Source organism: Elephas maximus, chromosome 20 (genome assembly GCF_024166365.1).
Source record: "Elephas maximus indicus isolate mEleMax1 chromosome 20, mEleMax1 primary haplotype, whole genome shotgun sequence".
In the NCBI taxonomy this organism is placed as follows: Eukaryota; Metazoa; Chordata; class Mammalia; order Proboscidea; family Elephantidae; genus Elephas; species Elephas maximus.
Window position 1 is genome coordinate 53,958,450 of NC_064838.1, and position 21,140 is coordinate 53,979,589.

Genomic DNA, 21,140 nt, shown 5'->3' on the forward strand with positions numbered 1-21,140 from the left:
TTATTTACTTTGCATTACCCAGGTCGAAAGATAGCATGTGGCCTCTAGGCAGCCTAGGTTTAATCCTTTTCCAGAACGGGAAATTGCACGTGATGGCTATGGTCACCTGTGGGCGCCCTCGAGCCATCAAGTCCCATAAGGCATCTGGGCGTCAGCTAACCTAAGCCAAGTGTCATGAGCTGTAAATCTGGGATCCAGCCAAGATGCACACACTGCATCTGGGTACTGTCTAAATCTAGAACAGTCTCCTTGCTTTTAGTGATGCTGACATTTGGCGTGACCAAGCCATTCGTTTTGTAGAAGGTCCCACATTCTGGATTTACCTGATTGTCTCTCATGGCTCCTGTATTTCCTGTAAACTGGAAGTTAGGTCTGGAGCAGCCTTGCCTAACAGAAATGTAATGTTGAGTCTCATATGTCATTTAAAATTTCCTGCTAGCCACATGAAAAAAATAAATAAATAAACCAGTGAAATTAATTTTGATAATGTATTTTATTTAACTCAGTATATGTAAAGTGTTATTTTAATATATAATCAGTATTTAAAAAGTATTAATGAACTATTTTATGTTCTTTTTTTGTACTAAGTCTTCGAAATGTAGTGTGTATTTTACACTTAAAGCATTTCTCAGTTTGTACTAGCCACTTTCTAGATCATTAGCCACATGTTGCTGGTGACTTCTGTGGTGGATAGTGCAGTGTAAGAGGCTTGATTTGACTCAGAGTAGAGGTTTTTGGCAGGAACACTTGGGGGGTAGTAACTAGCTGTATATGTCTTTGAAACCATGGGAGTTGCTGAAGTCTGAGTCTGTTCTTCTTCTTTTTCAGGCTCTGGGTGCTCTGGGATGGAGCAGATGTGCAGAGGGTGAGGACCCAGCTCTGGGACTACGTCGCTCACTTCCTTCCTTAGAGAGATTACTGGCTTGAGCAGACTCAGGCCCAGGACGAGGATGTCTGGGAGCCTCTTGCTGCTGCCCCCACTCTGGGGGAGGACCTTTCTCCTCCTGCTCTTGGTGGCATTGGCTCAGTCCCGCTGGCCCAGTGAACCCTCGGAGACCGTCAGGGATTGGGAGAACCAGCTTGAGGCGTCCATGCACTCGGTGCTCTCAGACCTCCGTGAGGCTGTTCCCACAGTGGTTGGCATTCCTGATGGCATGGCTGTAGTTGGACGCTCATTTCGAGTAACCATTCCAACAGATTTAATTGCATCCAGTGGAGAAGTCATCAAGGTGAGACTGGTATAAAGCATAAATGAGGAAGAGTTCTCATCTTCCATTTTGGTTCTGATGGCCTTTTCCTTCTCAATTCTAAACTTCAGCAGTTCTGAACTCAGTTCTTCTAGGGCTTGTAAAGTGCCCCTTCGGAGAGGGACAGCTACTGATGTTTATAAAAAACCCGTTGCAGTTGTCGACTCTGATCCATAACAGCCTTATAAGAGGATCTTCATATATCTCAGAATAGCATCCTAAACCTTCCTGCTACCGTTTTGAGAATGTCATCATTAAAAAGCCTTTATACATCTATACTCTGGAAGTTTCTCCTTGTCACTGAGTTAGAGATTTGGTGGAACCTTTGTTTTTAATGAGGGATAAATAAATACAGGGGCTGTGCTCTAATTCGGTGATTATGTTTACTAATCTTGTTTTTAAAGTAGTATCTTGCTGTGTTTTAGGTGAAAATTTACATAGCAAATTAGGTTCCCATTTAAGTTTTTATACAGATTGTTCCATGCCATTGATTACAGTTTTCACAATGTGTCAGCATTCTCAGTATTTCCATTCTGTTTGTTCTGTTTTCATTGATCTAGCTTCCCTTCCTTTTTGTTTTTGGGTAAATGTTGTCCGTTTGGTCTCGTATAGTTGATTGTTTAAGGGAGCACATTACACACAGGTGATACTGTTTATTTTATAAGCTAATCTATTAGAAATAGTTTCAGTTCCAAGTTCAGAGGGTATCTTAGGGCAGTAGTCTCGAGGGTTCCTCTAGTCCCTATGGGTCTAGGAGTTCTGGACTTCTTTTAGGAATTTGAATTTTGTTCTACATTTTTCTCCCATTCTATCCAGGACCTTCTATTGTATTCCTGGTCAGAACGGTCAGTAGTGGTAGCTGAGTACCACCTAGTTCTGGTCTCAGGTTAGAAGAGGCTGTGGTTCCTGTGGGGTATTAGTTCTGTGTACTAGTTTCTTCTTTGAACCTTGGATTTCCTTCATTCTCTCTAGAGACCAATATTTGTATCTTAGGTGGCTGCTCACAAACTTTTAAGACCCCAGACACTATTCACCAAAGTAGGACGTAGAACATTATTTTTATAAACTGTGTTATGCCAGTTGACTAAGTTGTCCCTAAGGCTGTGGTCCCAAGCCTTTTAACCCAGTAAAACAATCCTGCGAGTTGTTAGGATATATCTAGGAAGCTTCCATAACTGTGCCCTCTATGTACTTTTTTATATATATGGATATATGTGCAGCACACACAAACATGTACAAGTGTCACCCGCTTTTCAAAAGTTCACTGTATGTTACTTTGCTGTTACAAAAGACCTACACTAGAACCTGTTTTCACTAATCGAAAAAAATCTGAAGAGGATTTTCACTTTTATGAAAGAGCGAAAAGGGGAAATAGCATTCAGCATTTGTTTTGCAGCAAGCCAATAAAGAGGCGCTGTGCCCCCCAAGCGGTGACAGTGGCATTACCAAGCTCTGTCCCTGGGAACTACACTCAGCATCAAGCTGCCATAGCTTTGAACTATGTCTGTGAACATCTGTGCTTTATCCTGATTTATTTTGTGCATCTTTAGCAAGATGTGTCCTAAGGTATCAGAAAATCCTAAGAAAGTTCGTAAGGGTTTTATGTGTTATTTGGTCGGTTATTTTTTGGGTCTGGGAATGCTCAAAAAACTTTCCCGTATAAAGTAATGGTAATTGCTTCTTCACTTTACACCATTTTGGCTTATGAAAGGTTTCATAGGAACACTCTACTTTCAGATAGCAGGGGAAACCTGTGTATTTATATGCCTACAGATACACCTATACCTGCCCATGCATTTACTCGCATATGCCTCCCTATACACATATATGCATACATATCTTCCTAAGTACCCACACACATTTTTTGGTGGTTGTTACAAAATTTTATATGTTGTAGGATTTACTGAAATCGTTCCTTGTGTACTTCTTAGTGTCATTATTTACCTTGGTCAAGCTATGTTGACTTCACCCATCCCCAAAAATAACAAATGTCTACTATCTAGAGAGTGATTTCCCCTCCCTCTCCCCTTCCATACCTGGTAACCATCAAAGAACGTCACTTTCTGTGTGTTTATCTATCCTTGACTTTATATAATAGTGGGACCATACAATATTTGTGCTTATTTCACTCAGCATAATGTCTTTCAGATTCATCCATGTTATAAGGTGTTTAGTGAATTCCTCATTTTGCATTAGAACCCTGCCCCATCTCCTTTTGGGGAACAACCCAGAGAATAAGGGTGTCTTGGCTGACCCAGGATAGGAATCAGGTGAAACCGTAGGTTTTTCTGTGAAGAAGGACCATTCCTCTATCTAGGTCTGTGGGGTCTTGGAATTTCCCTTAGATCCTAAGTTGGTCTGCATGGCAGTGGGATGTGCACCCCTCAAGGTTTGAACATCTTTTAAAACAGTTACACGTTTTCTCAAAAGGCCAGATAGTAAATATCTTAGGCTTTGCAGGCTATACTGTTTCTGTTGCAGCTCTTCGGCCCTGCTGGTACAGTGTGGAAGTAACCATAGATAGTACATACGAATGGTCTTTCCACGGGCACTGTGTTCCAGTAAAAGCTGAATTGTGGACACTGAAACTGCAATTTGAATTTCATATAAATTTTACATGTAACAAAAAAGTATTCTTCTTTTGATTTGTTTTCAATCAATTTAAAAATGCAAACACCATTTTTAGCTCATGGGCCATACAAAAACAGGTGGCAGGTCAGACTTGGTCCAAGTTTATAGTTGCTGACCTCTGCCCTAGAGTGTTCCTTCCCTAGAGGTGTAGCTTGAAAATGAACTAAAAATATTTCAAGGCCTATACCTTGTCATGGTAATTTTTACTGCATTTAGACTTCTATGCACACACGCACGCACGCACACAACACACAGTGTTCTGGCATCTGTTGGTGTATAATAAACTATCTCAAAACTCAGTGGTTTAAAACACCAACTTTTTGTCATGTTTTGTGGGCCAGGAATTCAGGGCTTATCTGGGAAACTCATCTCTGCTTCACAAGACATTAGCCTGAGCAGCTCAAATGGGGATGGAGGATCCACTCTAAGGTGTCTCACTCATGGCTGGCAAGCTGATGCTGCCTGCTGCCTGGGAGCTTAGTTGGGGCTGTTGGTCAGGGTCCTTGGTTCTTCTCCATGTAGACCTTTCCGTGGGCTGTTTGGGTTTCCTCACAGCCTGACAACTGGGTTCCAAGATTGGGTATTCCAAAAGCCAGGAAGTAAAAGCTTCTTGCTAAAATCCTGGGCATTTAAACTGGCACAATGACTCTTCTGTTGTACTTAATTTGTCAAAGCAGCCACTGACCTGGCCAGACTCAAGGGGAGGGGACATAAACACCTCTCAGGGGAAAGAGTGGTATAGAACTTGTAGCCATTTTTAATGTAGACTACTAGGGCTTGCAGGTCAGAGAGGGGCAAGCTGGCAAGAACCCACCATGGAGCCTGTGTGTGCCTGTGCCTGGCTCTGGCTCAGAGAGGACCCAGAAGGAGGAACCAGGACCACGGAACCACTTTTCTGGGCCTGAGCAGCTGGAGCTGACCACAGCAGAGTCCTTTGGAGATACTCCTGAGGTAGACAACAAAATTTGGTTATCTGTGAGTGATGGAGATAAGGGAAAGAAAAGAACTGAGGAATCAAGAGCATCATAATAAAATATCAGAAATAGGGTCTCAGCTGCAGGCAGAGAGACCTCGGGGCTTTCACTGATTGCCAAATCTCTCAAAACTTTGTAGAAACACGTTCACCTCAACTGTTGATTAAAAGCATTGTTTTGAGGGATTTTTTTTTGGTTTAAGTTGTTGACAGTGCTACTTAAGGCTGTGGCATGAGGAAGAATTGCTCCAGATCCATGATTAAACCTGCCTACGTGAGGAGTGGAAACCCTGGTGGTGTAGTGGTTAAGTGCTACGGCTGCTAACCAAAAGGTTGGCAGTTCAGCTCCACCAGGTGCACCTTGGAAACTCTATGGGACAGTTCTGCTCAGTTCTGTAGGGTCTCTATGAGTCAGAATCAACTCAATGGCAATGGGCTTGTTGTTTTGTTTTTTCAAGGGAGGAGGAGAGCAGTGGGTGGGGCTGGGAATGAGGTGGGCATATAATAGGACTTGTTTGTTACAGTATTTTTTGCTGACAGAGGAGAAGGTAGAATGGGACAGGCAGATGCCAAGAAGCACCCAGGCTTGAGATAACCACTGACAGGCCAGGTGTGAACTTGGGTGAAGTAGCTGGGCCTCCTAGTGGACCCCCTCATTGCCTGTATCCTCTTTGTACTCCCTTCCTCTTCCCTGCTGGCCCCCTTTCCTTTAGGTCATAGCTTATTCTTAGGGTGGTCTTGGGATCTCAGGGGTGGCCATAGTTCAGAAGATCCTGATCCATGTAGCACCTCACTTCCACAGAGGTCTTTTTAGTTTGCAGAGCATTTGCCCAGGGTTTCCGTGTGACCTTCATAATACCCCAGCGAGTTGGACCATTAGATGAAGAGCAACAGTTGTAGAGGGTGCATTTCTTTTCCAGCTTCAAATTTGATTCTCTGAATACCCAAACCCTGCAGTGGCTGCCCTTATCCCAGTGGCCACTGGAATGGTTTGTTGGGTTAGTCCTGATCAGAGATGTTTTGAACTGATACGTTGAGCCAGGTATTTGCCATTATCTGGCAGAGAGACTTAATCAGCTTATTCACCAGCGGAGTAAAGAGATTTTCCTGGGAAAACATGCTTTATCTGAGCATATATTTATCTGCATATGGAAAACAGACCGGTTAGTAGTTGATTAGCCTAGAAAAAACGGGGGTGTGACTCTTCACCCCCAGCAGCCTTGCTGTCAGGGCTGTGTGGGGCAGGGAGTCAGAAGGTCCAGAAGGCCTGACCTCACTCATTCCAGGAGCTTTGGTTTCCATACCTGTAAAACAGGGTTGAAAAGATCTGTATTAAAGGAGTTTTCTTCTGTCATTACAGTAATGATGCATAAATGTACACTATAGAAAATAGAGAAAAGGGAAAAATAAAACCTCTTATAGTTCTGCCACACAGGGTGAACTCTAACATTGTCTTCTGTGCCCACATGCAGACTGAACTTTTTTTTTTTTTTTTGCTGACTACTTGTTGCCAATGAGTTGACTCCGATTCACAGCAGCACTGTAGGGCAGAATAGAACTGCCTCATAGGTTTCCAAGGAGCAGCTCGTGGAGTCGAACTATCGACGTTTTAGTTAGCAGCAATAGCTCTTAACCACTGTGCCACCAGAGCTCCTGGACATGTTTTTTAACCTTTTTTCATTCACTGTAGCTTGGGTCTTTTCCCCATGGTCGTTATGTATGCTTTGGGAATGTAATTTTTAATGATTGTCCGATATTCTTGCCTATGTGAGCAAGATTTCAGCTCTCAGTCTCAAAGAGCCTTGTTGGGGTGACCCCCAAATCATATCCAGGGTGCATCATTGCTGCCCTCATCTAAGCTGCCACTGTCGCTCATCTCTTCCCAGGCCTCACCTCCATCCTTGAGTTCTCAATCAGTTCTCCACACTGAGGCAAGAGACATTTTTCTTTTTAAAGCTTAAATCTCTTCAAAACCCCCCTATTACTGAGCCTCACTTAGGATCAAACCATACGTGATGCAGTCTCTGGCCTCCTCTCCCTCCCCACCTTTCCTTTGCATACTGTACCTCTGCCACACCAGGCTCAGGCCCACCCCAGGCCTCTGGCCGTTTCTTCTGTCTGCATGGGCACAGCGCCTCTTTTGGGCTCACCTTGAACGTCATCTGGGGCGTAGGAGCTCTTTCCTTCCACCCTGGCGAGAGCAGCTTTCCCATAAAACCCTATGTTATCTTCCTCTTAGCAAATTGCTGTACTTGAAATTCTTGTTTGTTGTTAGTCTGCGTGTTTGCCTCCCCTGACATAGTGGGCTCTCAAATGTTTGTGGACTGGCAGAAAGAATGAGGGCCCCTGTAGCACCCATGAAGCTGCTCTGGGTTATCAGACACTACTCAGTGCCCAGCCCAAGTCAGGAGCAGCAAGAGACTTAAAGCCTTGTACGACCCTGGGCCCTATGACATACCCCCCCGCCAACACACGGCTTCTTGCTGTATTTTCTGCATTGGGAAGTGGTCCCAGCCTGTCCCCCTGACGCTTAGCGATATGTTTATTTATCCATTGTTAGAACAGACTCACTGTTTCCTGGTTTTTAATGGATTATAACTTACTGTTGCCCTTAATTATTGTGCTGTTCAAATTGTCCTGGATTTGGCTATTAGGGGTTCCTTTAAGCTGACTCCTATGTTCTTGTGATAGGTCTCCGTCAGTTTTTTAAGCTCTTCTTACTTTCTGGCATAAGAAGATACTCCAGGCTCATCCTGTACACACTTTCCCTCAGTCATTTCTCCGAGGACCTGATTTCTTTGTGGGGAATGATATTAGGGACCAAGATCTGAGTGCTAGGTAAGTTCATTGCTACTGGGATTTCTTTGCTCTTGGGCCCTTCAACAGTGTGGCTCCATTTTTAGATGACAAAGCTTTCCTGTAGGAACAGAGTTAGCTTGGAAGGAGCCCCTGAAAGGCTTCCTGATGAGCCCTGTGGTTTTATAAGGTCTTTGGGTGACTGATCTGTGTTTATTTTGTATATCAGCATGCTTTGGAATTGTAACTTAGTGCCTTGTGTTAGTTTTAGATGACTACCCCTCATAGTTGTCTGATGTCTCTCACTTTGCAGGGCTGAGGAAAGGAGAGACTCTGGGCCTGCCCTTGGCATAGATGATGTTGTATGTGATGGGACAAGGCTGTGGCACAGCCTCCTTGCACAAGGGCATCTTTGAACCAGGGCAGAAGGTGACCCACCATGGGGCCCCAGAAATAGTTGTGAAGCAAGTGGCTGGTTTGTGCTTCTGGCAGTTGGGAGGGAGCCTGTGAAGGTTGTAGGGCTAGGGGTTTGGGAGACCAGGGTTGACCCTGGCTATGTAGTGAAAGGCAGTGCCTGGCTGGTGGGGTGTCCAGTGTTCCCAGTGCAGTGTTCTAGGTACTTGGCACAGGGCTGGTTTAAAGTAGGTGCCCAACTCAAGTCTTTTTTGTGAGTTATAGCTTTAACAAAAATGGGACAGTAAGGGGAGGAGTCATGTGGTAGTGGTGGAGGGCAGAGCTGCATGTGAAAAATTTGAGAAGAAGCTCTCAGGAGGATGTGGAGGCGGGCTCTTGGGCAGACAGAGGCCGATGCCTACTCAGCGGGTGTTGTTGATTTGGGTGACGAGTGGGGAGAAAGAAGCAAGCCTGTAGGAGAGTCTGCTGGGGCCTTTCCCAGATGCCAGAGGAGGAAAGAGCTGGTGAGGAATTGAGGAGAGAGGTGCTGGGCCTGGCCCGGCATCCCCCCAAGCCTTACATGGGCTTTCCAGGTGAGGGTTGGTGTTTTAGCTTACTTGGACATGGCTAAGTTGCCTAATGAGGATGCACTGATGTAGTGATATGTCCTGAGATCTGGTGAGATTAGGTGGCCTGGTTGTCATACTTGCTGACTGGTCAGGGGATGTGCACAGATGGGGATTGGTGGTGGAATAATAGTTGCAAAATAGCTGTGAATAACAGGCTGTTGAAGGGGCAGAAAATTAAAGTCTAACTGTAAGTGAGCTGTGCCAGTTGCCTGCAAAGCCTTGTTTAGTTTGTGTGGGCTGTTAGTTAGGCTGATAGTTTTAGGAGGTTGTGGCAAGGCAACTCTGGGAGTCCCGGTAGCTGTGGGTGTGGGGTCAACCAGATATGCCCATTGGTGTGCCCATCGGGTAATATCAGCTCCTAAAGCAAAAGCTTGCTTGCACTTTGTACATCAGCTTGCAGGATAAAGAAGAGGTACCTACCTGCCTGGAGGGTGCTGCCCTGAGAGCCTGCATCTTTCCTTCTACCTCATTTCTGACAACCTTTCGTGTCCTACCAACCCTTGTCCAGCTTCAGCTTGGCTGGCACTTGCTGCTTCCCCTTTCGTTTTCCAGCTCTGCCTCGAGAATCAGTTGATCTGCTATTATTGAGCCCAGGAAACTCCCAGGTGGGCTTTGTTGACCTGATTTCATAAGAAGGGGCTGTGGGCTGCTTCCAGGCCCTCATCCAGCATGGTCTTCCAGGGAGACCTGAGCCAGGAGGCTCCTGTCACCTCTCTCATGGCCTCAGGTGTCCCTGGAGCAGATGGTCTTGGCATGTCCTGCCTTGGACCTGACTGGATTTCTGTCTGCAAAGCTTATCCCAGGTCCTGACAATCATTCAGTCCCATAGCTGTTTATGGATCCAAGAGCATCCTCCCTCTCGCAAAGAAGCCAGCTTTGCCTTCGCTCTGCCATCCTGGGCTGGCCACAGTATAAGTCACACGTCTTGACTCTTATCTCCCTCAGGATTTGCACTGGCTCCCTGCAGGGACCTTTCCTCTGACTTGAAGTGTGGGACTGGCTGAGGAAGGGAATTTTTGCATGTCATGAAATGACTGGTGGGCTGCCCCTCTAGAGTCCCCTCAGATGTCTCGTTTTGGTAGGGCCTGTGAGGATGGCTTTTCATGCCTGCTTCCACCTTGGCCTCTTTGCCTGGAGACAATGTGGACTTTCCCTCAGCCCAAGATACTACCAGGCTGGGAGTAGCCCTTCTAGGACTGTGCTCTCGGCTGCTGGCGTGGGCCCTGATTGTTCCCCCAAGAACAATGGGCACTCTTTTTGGCCAGGAAAGGGAGCTCATGAAAGAAGCATTTCGTTGGATGCTTGACAGCTTTGTGGTGATCTCGCCTGCATGAGATGAACTACAGTTTCTTCCTCCCTCAAGTGGGTGTTCCCTGGCTCTGAATGGACCCCTTGTGAACACAGCACACCGGGAAATGCCGGTTGGCGATGGAAGGCATTGTTGGAGGTGGGTTGCAAATAGCATTTGCCCATACTCATCAACTCAAATACTTACTGAAAATATAGGCTCCTGTTAAAAAAAAAAAAAAAATTATTGGTAAGAACTGAAAGAGAATGTGACAAAGTGAAAGCAGATGATGTCATGGCTTGGAGTTGAAGGATTGACTGAGAATTTTAGTGGCTGTCTGTGTTAAGCTGTTCCTTACTTTGGGGAGAAAAAGATTAACTTTTGTTTTTAGATGAGAACAGTTAAGATAGATAAGATGCTTCATAGCCCAGACCACGGGGGTATGGCTTAGGCTGGACAGGTTGTGTTCAGAACATGATCCTGTGGCTTTGGCTTCGTGGTGGCAGCTGTGTTTGAGGTTTCCAAACCTTCGTGGGCATGGCTCTGCTTTACTCTGCAAAGTAAAGGTCCCCATACCTACTTCCACCATGGTTCTTCACCTCACGTGGGAAAGGGCTTGGCCCGCATGTAGTCAGAGGTTCTATCTCCCAGCATCCTCGCCATGTGACTTAGTGCTCATGGGTTTCATTTGCGGAAGCTGAGCTTGGCCACAGAGCAGGTTTGTCTCTTTAAAATAGTCCATAGCACAGACACAGGATCACCCTGAGTGTGAGTCAGCATCATCAGGGCTGTGATAAAGCCCAAGTTCTTTTGGTTTCAGAAGCCAACGGTCATATAATCAAATAATTAGGCCCTAATGTCTAAGGAGCCCTGGTGGCACGGTGGTTAAGCGCTTGGCTGCTAACTGAAAGGTTGGTGGTTCGTCCATTAGCCGTTCCATGGGAGAAAGATATGGCAGTCTGCTTCCATAAAGATTTACAGCCTTGGAAACTCTATGGGGGCAGTTCTATTCTGTCCTACAGGGTCGCTGTGAGTCAGAATCAACTGGATGGCAGTGGTTTGGTGTTTGGTAGTGAGAGTCCAATTCTTCAGTTCTAGCTTTGTCTAACTGGCTGGCTCAGGCAGTGGGTGGAAACCTGCTTTTTGATGAAGGACTAAGTAATGGAACCCCTTCTGCCCATTTGCTGACTCCAGGTGTGGAATGGGGTTAGAGACTTTGCTTGTGTTTTATGGTGCTTAGTGCCTATAGGTGCTGTATCTATCAAACTAGGTGTTTGATGGTCTACTGTCCTGGAAAGGACACCAGCAGATGAGCTAGAGGGAGTGTCCCCCAACTGAAGGGGTAGTCAGTTACTGGTCATCTGGTAGTACAGACTGAGGAGTGACCCACATCTCCAAATTTAGCCGTCTCGTGTTTGGTGGTCATGGTAGTTCCTTGTGGGCATCACTGGTGTTTAGAATTCTGTATGGGCCTACCCAGGTTTTGTGTTTTTGATTCTTAATGTTTTTGGATACACTTTATGGATCAGGATTTCTGTAGCTAGGTGTACGGCTCTGTGAGATTTTGTTTTCCTCGGTGCTGGGCTTGTCTTCCATCTCAGAAGCATTTCCTCTCTGAGGGTTACTGTAACTAGAAGGGTTTCTGGCCCTTTCTGAATGCCTGTGAGCTTGACCCTGTGATCTTGTTAAACCAGGCTTCATCTTGCAGTTTTTCCATCCAGCAAGCATACCCACTAAGTGGCTGAAGGCTCCTCTTCGAGGTGGGACCTTTATAAGGTCCATAGGCCTTGACTCCTACAGCTCCACAGCATGTTGGTGTTTGGTAATGGAAGGTCAAGTGACCTCCAACCCTGGAGGAGTTCTGTGGGTGGGACCAGCCTGTCACTTGAAATGCACATGCTAGTGATGATGAGAAACTCACATGGAGCCCCGATTTCAGCCTTTTGGCTGCCTTTCCTGGCCTGGTGGCCCTTAGGGGGTTAATTGTGGGTGGTTATGGTACAGTTAGGACAGAAATTTTTATATGGAGTAGACAGGACTCTGAGGGTTGTCAAAATCCTGTGTGCAAATATGCCAAGATTGAGGACACTGTCTTAGACCAAAGAGGTGGATGCTGGTCTTTGGGCTATTGCTTATCGCCTGCAGTGAGTCTTCCCCTCCCCTAATGCTCCCCAGATTTTCATCCACTCCTGGCAGATAGGTTTTGACAGTCAGTCAAGTTCCTGAAGGGTTCTCAGCCTTGGCCTGCACCCAGCCTCAGTGGCATCAGCCTTGTTCTATAGGATCCTGGCCTCCCTTGCCTTTGGCCTCCCTGCTTCCCTTTGATGATTTGAACTTCTGCTTTGAAGTATGAACAGGGAGACAAGCCCCCACTGTGTGTTGGATCCAGAGCCAGTTGGGAAGGAGGACTGGGGAGAGGAGGCTGGACGTGCCCTGGGCCTGTTTGTGCTGCAGCCGCACGTTGTACACTGGGTCCTCAGAGCCCATAAGGAGCAGGTGGGAACCAGCACTGATGGAGATTCCAGTGCGTGCTTGATGCTAGAACCACAAGGATGGGATTATTTCCTCAATATTACAGATGAGAACACTGGGTCCAGAGGTTGGGTCAAACCTCAGCCTGCCTGGAGCTGGGATTTCAGCCAAGTGTACCTAGAGTTGGGGGCTTCCCATCAGGTGGGCTATTGTTAGAAGGATGAGTCCTGGCTAGTCCTGGAGGCATGTCTCTCCGAAGGAGCTGTCATATCCCACCTTACCCTTAGGCCTGAAGGGAAGAGAAGTATTCCAGAGCCTGTAAGCTTTGGAAGCTGGGGAAGGTGTCTGGGGTCCCCATGGCTGAGGGAACTATACGCTTTATTAGGGTGGAGCAGGTGTTGTACCTCCGAGCGCCTCCCTGGTGAGCTGGGCCCTGAGCTGAGTGCCCTTGGGAGGGAGGAGCCTCTTGGTGTCTAGTAGAATCTGTGGGGGAATATAGACACCGCCAGCCCTTCAGGCATGTTCATACTTCCCAGATCAGGGGCTTTCCCCAAATGGCCTTGAAAACACAGAAGTGCCAGCTTGCCTGTGACTTGGCTAGGTTCCTTGTGGAAGTTGGGTTTGTTTTGCTTCCTGTGGCCCTTCTATTAAAATGAATCATTGGCACACGAAGTGCTGTCTGGACCTGACGTTCCAAGTACCAAGATGCCCAGAGGTGCTAGGTTTAGAACTTTGATGAGTGCCTGTCTTTCTTGTTTGAGGATCAGAGAAATACCCAGGACTCTGGGGACTGCCTGTTTCAGGGCTGTAGATCCAAGATGGACACCTTGCCTTTGGCCAGGGTATGACTGGGGCTTGGAACCCCTGAGGAGCAAGAATCTGCAGAGGGGAAGGTGATGTGCTGGTTGGGGAGGCTTGGCTATTTTTCTGGCACGGCCTTCCCCAGAAGTCTGTAAAGCTGTTGGGACAGGATAGTGAAAGAATTGATTCTTAGTAATCAAAATAAAGGTACTAACTCTCTTCTTCTGTCTCCCAGTTTGAAATTGAGCATTATAACTTGCTTTGATGAAACCTGGGATTTTCTTTAACGTTTGTTACTCGCCATAGCTTTAAATAAGTGTATGTCTTCCAAGTGTGGCTATATGGGAGCCTTGGCCAAGGAGTGGCCTGTTTTTATTCCATAGGAAATGTCTGACAACAGAACTTTGGCTGTTGGGTCAGCAGAATAGGAAGTGAGCCAGGCTGGGAAGCTTCGAGGAGGTGGAGCCCTTCTCTGTTTACTGTGTTATGAAGAGCCCACATGTAGCTGGAGATAGATATGCAGGAGCACCAGAGCTGCCCTGTCATCTGTGCTTATGGACACAGGGCTGAATATCAGCCTGGCTAGCTGACTACTCAGGAATGTCCCATGGGCCTTGTCAGCCAGTCAGCACCAACTTCTGGAGCCTTTTCTCTCTCCTGGTCCTCTCATGGTCTGTCCAGCCTCCTTTGCAGGTAGCTTCTCCTTGGCTGGCTTCACCCAAAGCTCCATCCCAGGCCCTCCCTCTGCCAGGTGAGCTCTCATCCCATGTGGTTAGGAAACTCTTAGGTGTCCATACCCTGGCTCACTGACTCCTCACCTCTCAGGACCTCCACCCTTACGCCATTTCATAGTTCCCAGAACACTCCATTTTGGCCTTACATCTTCGTTTCATGTTTTTGCAAAACAAGAGCATTCAACATTTGCTTTATGTGTTCACGTGCAATTGTGACAGTTTTCATATTTAACATAAATGAACTGAAAAAAATTGAAAGCGTAGGTCTTTCAGCCCAAGCAGTTGAAATTAGTGTTACTTTTGTAGTTAAAGGAGTTTTTTTTTTTTAAAGAAAAATACATTTACTGTTTTTCGTGGATTTGAAGAAATCCATTTTTACGGATGTTTAACATTTCTGATGGTGACTGCAGTGGATGGGGAGTGACAGGGTGGGAATGATTCTTAGTGGTACATTAGATGATGCACCTTAGATGATAGAATATGATGTTGCAAAGAAGTGTTTACAGACCCTCAGTGAGTGGCTCAGAAAACAATCAGGAAAGGACAGCCCCATTAATAATAAATTCTAATAATGTCAGTCATCTTCACGTGAGTTTTTGCTGGAGGTGGGAAACCTGTTGAAAGGGGGAAAATCTCTGGTCTCTGCTGAGGTTTGTGGGATTACATGCTCTCTGGACACCTGGGTCCTGGCTGGAAAGAGCAGGTATGACCCAGGATCTTCTCCTCAATCACCCAGACCGCTGACTCTTGGCAGGAGGAAGCCTGGGGAACTGGAGTTGTTGGGGAGCCCCTTGCCACAAGCGGGGAAGTACGTCATTGTCCCTGTAGTGGCAAGCACTGGCCAGGAAGGGGGTGATCCCTAGGCTGAAGCTGGCAGTGAGATGTGCTGTCTCTTGGCCAACTTGTCTCTGGACTCAGTGGGACAAGACAAAGGAGCTGAGAGTGTCTTTGGGCAGACCAGAAAACAAACGCCACCTTTTTGCACCCGGGGCAGGAGTAGGTGGACACCAAAGATGAGAGGAGCTGAAGATGGGGCTTGGGCAGAAGGCAAGTCTTATTTCACTCTTGTCAGCTGATGCTGGAAGCTTCTATGGTGACATCCTTTTGGTGCCTTGAGTATTACCAATTATGTCCCCATGGAAAAAGACTTCTATACTGAAATAAGTCTGGAATGTGCTACTGGGTGGAGCAAGATGATAGGTTCTTTAAGCCAGCGGCCTACTTCTGTGCCTGGGCTCACTTAGGGCAATGGTGGACCCTGTACGTTTCCCAAGCTTGTCTGACTACAGAACCTCTTTTACAGAGACCAGAGGTCCTTGGGATGCCTCTGGTAAACACTATTCTAGAATTATCATTTCTAGTCCCCTCACCCTGAGCGCCACAGTTTTTCTTGAGGCTTGAGAAGCAGGGTTAATTAAGATATCATTCACAACTGATTGTATTTGCTTTGCTACACAAATGTGTCCCGCTACACTTGAATGTAACGTGATGGTCATAAAATGAGTCATTCAGGGGCATCGGGCCTTCCCATGTACCCAGATCTGTGTGCCCAGCTCTGGCTTTCACTTCTGGTGAGGCTGGAGTGAGACACTCAGACTTAATTCTGCCAGCAGAGTGGGTGAGTAAATAGCAGGGTGTGTCACTGGAATAAAAGTCTGTGACATCCAGTGAGGCCCGTGGCATCAGTTCTCTGGGCTGAGATGTATGTTTGAGTGCCAGTGCAGCTGTCTCCCTGCTGTGGGACCTTGAGTAAATCATTTGCCTTCCAAGCTAGCCCACCTGACAGCCCCAGTCTTTCATGACAGGTGAAATGGGTTGGCTGTTCCTCTCTGGGGTTGGGGAGTTGGTTCCCCCAATAGGAGTTCCTAGTTATACCTCAGGCCTATCACACACTTCAGGCCAGGCCAGTGATTAGCTATAGGGATCATTTTCAGGTTGTGTGGACCATAGCACTTATAACTTGTGCCCATGTCTCTTCTAGGTATCAGCGGCAGGGAAGGAGACCTTGCCGTCCTGGCTGCACTGGGACCCGAAAAGCCATGCCCTGGAGGGCCTTCCCCTCGACACTGACAAGGGTGTGCACTACATCTCGGTGAGTGCTGCACGGCTGGGGTCCAACGGGAGCCACATCCCCCAGACCTCCAGCGTGTTCTCCATTGAGGTCTACCCTGAAGACCACAGTGAGCCGCAGTCCGTGCGGGCGGCATCACCAGAACCTGGTGAGGTGGTGGCATCTACCTGTGCTGCCGATGAGCCTGTGACTGTCCTGACGGTGATTCTGGATGCCGACCTCACCAAGATGACCCCAAAGCAAAGGATTGACCTCCTGCACAGCATGCAGAGCTTCTCGGGAGTGGAGCTTCACAACATGAAGTTGGTGCCAGTGGTCAATAACAGACTGTTTGACATGTCGGCCTTTATGGCTGGCCCAGGAAATGCAAAAAAGGTGGTGGAAAATGGGGCTCTGCTCTCCTGGAGGCTGGGCTGTTCCCTGAACCAAAACAGTGTGCCTGACATACGTGGTGTGGAGGCCCCTGCCAGGGAGGGCGCCATGTCCGCTCAGCTTGGCTACCCTGTGGTGGGTTGGCACATCGCCAACAAGAAGCCCCCTCTCCCCAAACGCATCCGGAGGCAGATCCATGCCACACCCACCCCTGTCACTGCCATTGGGCCCCCAACCACGGCCATCCAGGAGCCACCCTCCAGGATCGTGCCTACCCCCACATCTCCAGCTATTGCTCCACCGACAGAGACCATGGCTCCTCCAGTCAGGGATCCTGTTCCTGGGAAGCCCACAGTCACCATTAGGACTCGAGGTGCAATCATTCAGACCCCAACCCTAGGCCCCATCCAGCCTACTCGAGTGTCAGAAGCTGGCACCATGGTTTCTGGCCAGATCCGCCCAACGATGACCATTCCTGGCTATGTGGAGCCCACGGCGGTTGCTACCCCTCCCACAACCCCCACTAAGAAGCCACGAGTATCCACCCCAAAACCAGCCACGCCTTCAACTGACTCCTCAACAACTACAACTCGCAGGCCAACCAAGAAGCCGCGGACACCCCGACCACCACTCCGGGCCACCACCAAAGTTCCCATCACCAGATTGGAAACAGCCTCCCCACCCACTCGCATCCGTACCACCACCAGTGGGGTGCCCCAGGGGGGAGAGCCCAACCAGCCCCCAGAGCTCAAGAACCACATTGACAGGGTAGATGCCTGGGTTGGTACCTACTTTGAGGTGAAAATCCCACCAGACACATTCTACGACAAGGAGGACACCACCACCGACAAGCTGAAGCTGACCCTGAAGCTGCGGGAGCAGCAGCTAGTGGGTGAGAAGTCCTGGGTACAGTTCAACAGCACCAGCCAGCTCATGTACGGCCTGCCTGACAGCAGCCACGTGGGCAAGCATGAGTATTTCATGCATGCCACAGACAAGGGGGGCCTCTCAGCTGTGGATGCCTTCGAGATCCACGTCCACAAGCGCCCTCAAGGGGACAGGGCTCCTGCACGGTTCAGTGCCAAATTTGTGGGCGACCCAGCACCAGTGGTGAATGATATCCACAAGAAGATTGCCCTGGTGAAGAAGCTGGCCTTTGCCTTTGGGGACCGCAACTGCAGCACCATCACCCTGCAGAATATCACCCGGGGTTCCATTGTGGTGGAATGGACAAACAACACACTGCCCCTGGAGCCCTGCCCCAAGGAGCAGATCACAGGGCTGAGCCGAAGGATCGCCGAGGATGACGGGAAACCACGGCCGGCCTTCTCCAACGCTCTGGAGCCCGACTTTAAGGCCATGAATGTTGCTGTGATGGGCTCAGGCAGCTGCCGGCACCTGCAGTTTATCCCTGTGACTTCACCCAGGAAGGTGCCTTCAGAGACACCGCCCACAGAGGTGCCAGACAGGGACCCTGAGAAGAGCAGTGAGGATGATGTCTACCTGCACACAGTCATTCCAGCTGTGGTGGTCGCAGCCATCCTGCTCATCGCCGGCATCATTGCAATGATCTGCTACCGCAAGAAGCGGAAGGGCAAGCTCACACTGGAGGACCAGGCCACCTTCATCAAGAAAGGGGTGCCCATCATCTTTGCGGACGAACTGGATGACTCCAAGCCCCCACCCTCCTCCAGCATGCCACTCATCCTGCAGGAGGAGAAAGCCCCCCTGCCCCCTCCCGAGTACCCCAACCAGAGCGTGCCCGAGACCACTCCTCTGAACCAGGACGCCGTGGGAGAATATACACCCCTGCGGGATGAGGATCCCAATGCACCTCCCTACCAGCCTCCTCCACCCTTCACAGCTCCCATGGAGGGCAAGGGCTCCCGTCCCAAGAACATGACCCCATACCGGTCGCCCCCTCCCTATGTTCCCCCTTAACCCACAAGCTCCTGGATGGAGGCAGGGGTAGGGAAGGGGCCTGGAGACAACACGGTGTTTGTTGTCTGTGGAAACCGGTGGCCTGCAGACCATCGCCCACCGGAAGCCGACACCTGACCTAGCACACACTGACACACATGGGGCCTGGACAAGCCCGCCCTCTCTGGTCCTCCTAAACCCCAAAGCAGCTGGAGAGACTTTGGGGACTTTTTTTTTTTTTTGCCTAACAGCTTTTTGTTTGTTCATAGAAAATTCTTCGCTGCGTTTTTGATGGCTGGCTCTGAAAGCACCGTTTGGGGTAGAGGTAGATGGAGGGAGCGAGGAACCGTGAATGAACTCGCAGGCAGTGCTGGGTGGCCTCCCGGCTGTCTGCGTTTTGCCTTTAACACTAACTGTACTGTTTTTTCTATTCACGTGTGTCTAGCTGCAGGATGTAACATGGAAAACAGTAGCTAAAGATTAAATTCAAAGGACTTTCAGAAGTTAAGGTTAAGTTTTTACATTTAATCTGCTGTTTACCTAAACTTGTATGTATAATTTTTGGGTGGGTATGGGGAATTGCTTTGCTAAAAATAAGCTCCCAGGGTGTTTCAAACTTAGAGAAGACCAAGGGACAGTATTTTTTATCAAAGGAATCCTATTTTTTCACACTACGTACACTTGGTTGCTCTGATACCCCAGAGCCTGATCGGGGGCCTCCTGGCCCTGCGTAAGGGGCCAGGGCCCTGGTGCTGGGCTTGCTCTCCTGCTGTTGCCAGGGGCCAGAAGCTGGAGGGGCCTCTTGGGCCGAGGACACCCCCACCCCACGCACGCTGTCGGCCCACCACCAAGGGGTCTTCATTTCCAGGGAAAAAGGACTCCAAGAGGCAGCGGTGGCCATGGCCCCAAACCTAGGTGCTCCAGGGTGGGCCAGCTGCTTGTGGGGGTTCCTGGGGAGGTCAAGGGACTCGACCACATCACCCTGCTTTCTTTTTTCCTTCTTTTGTGGTTTTTTTTCTCCCCTCCTAAAAGGTATCATGGTTTTTGAAACACTCAGTGGGGGACATTTTGGTGAAGATGCAATATTTTTATGTCATGTGATGCTCTTTCCTCACTTGACCTTGGCCGCTTTGTCCCAACAGTCCACAGCCCTACCCCACCCCTTTTCTCTGGCGCTCCAGTCCCAGGCCTCTCGGGTCTGAATGGCTGGAAAAGGTCTGGTGGTTGGGGAGGAGTGCCAGCAATAGTTCATAGTTAAAATCTGTGGGCTCTCAAAGCTAATTTTTTACTAAAGTTTTTATACAGCCTCAAATTGTTTTATTAAAAAAGATTAAAAATGGTGACGCTTACAGCAGTTTGTACAAGCTCTTAGTGTTGATCCATGGAACTGACGGCTTTGCTCATTTTGATTTTTTTTCTTCCCCCTTTTCATAACAGTTTAAATCCTATGATTACACTGGGACTTCTTTTGCCTTTTTTAGCAGAACGTCCTTCCGTCCATTTGCATCTCTGTCCCATGACTCAGGGGCACCCACTCTGCTTTGATTCTCCTCCTTTGGAAGAAACTATTTTGAACCTGACTTTTCTTGACCATCTGAGAGTCATTTTGGGTACCTTTTAGGGAGGAATGCCTTTTGCAATAATGTTTTCCATCCCTGATCTGGGGTGGGTGGGTGGGTGGACCCAGGCTCCCTTTGCACACTGAGCAGCCACTTCTAAGCCATATCGACAGTTTTGTAGAGGGTTCGTGTGTGCTGCCTCAGGAGGGCAGGGCCAGCAGGAGGGTTGGAGGCCTCCATCTACCGCTCACTGGAGGGCGTTCGGCATTGCGCCTTCTTCCACAAACCCTGGCCCTGCTCTCCTGCCTTGGTGCAGGAGGGTACTCTAGAATGAGCAGTGCCCCCGTGGGGGAGCCTGTAGATGAGGGCTCGGTGGAACACTGTGACTGGGCCTGTGCCTCCAAGCCAGGGTTTCCCTGATGCCCCAGAGTCGGGAGCACAAGTGGGATCTGACCTGGTGAGATTATTTTTGGTGACCTCATCAAAAAATAAACAATTCCCAGTGTTCCAGGTGAAGGCCTTCCAAACAGCTCCGTTGCCCCTAGCAACCCCATCAACGGGTACTGCCATGCAGAGACGTGGTTGGCCCAGAATGGCCTGTTGCCATAGCAACTGGAGGAGAAGGGGCAGTGAACAGAATAACAACAGCAACAATGCCCTTGCAGGCAGCCTCCTCCCCTGAGCACCAGGCTGGCAATGGCCGCTGGACTCTGTGAGACAGAGAGCCAATCTCACTTCCAAGTGTTCACCAATTACTGACGTGTTTTTATTTCCTTCTGTATGATTTTAAGATGTGTTTTCTGCATTCTGTATAGAAACATATCAAACTAAATAAAAGCAGTGTCTTTATTACAATGCCGCTGCCTCTGAGTATCTATTTTCTTGCCCCCTATGTGAGTTTCAGGACATGAGTGGCGAGGGCTGGAGTCCCTCTGACAGAAGAAAGAAGGGTTCCAGCCAAGCCCTATTTGAGGTGGCTTTTGAGTAGCTGGCCCAATGGACTCCACACAACTTTACCATTTCTGTGCCCCTGGGAGGTTTGGGGATGTGCCCCAGAAGCTCTGCCAAAATACCAGCCCCCTATAATGCCTCTTCTGCCTATGAAACATGTTTTGCTTGAGCCTCGGTTTCCTCATCTGTAAGGTGAGATGTCAGAGAAACCTTCCTGTCCTGGGCAGGAAGTTTGGTGGGAAAGGTCCTATCACAAGCTCCCCCAGAGTAGGTAAGCTCCTGCAGCATCTGGGCAGGGGTCTC

At 48.5% G+C, this 21,140-nt stretch overlaps 1 protein-coding gene across 5 annotated transcripts in view; it reads left to right on the plus strand.

The window, feature by feature from the left end:
- Positions 1-20,739, plus strand: part of DAG1 (dystroglycan 1) — a 64,755-nt gene extending 44,016 nt beyond the window's left edge. For all 5 annotated transcript variants that reach the window (XM_049862271.1, XM_049862274.1, XM_049862273.1 and 2 more), the window contains 2 exons: positions 829-1,229; positions 15,946-20,739. In XM_049862271.1, the coding sequence (XP_049718228.1) occupies positions 951-1,229; positions 15,946-18,348 (2,682 nt within the window). In that variant the 5' untranslated portion in view covers positions 829-950 and the 3' untranslated portion in view covers positions 18,349-20,739. The remainder of the gene's footprint in view (positions 1-828; positions 1,230-15,945) is intronic.
- Positions 20,740-21,140: the final 401 nt, after the last annotated feature.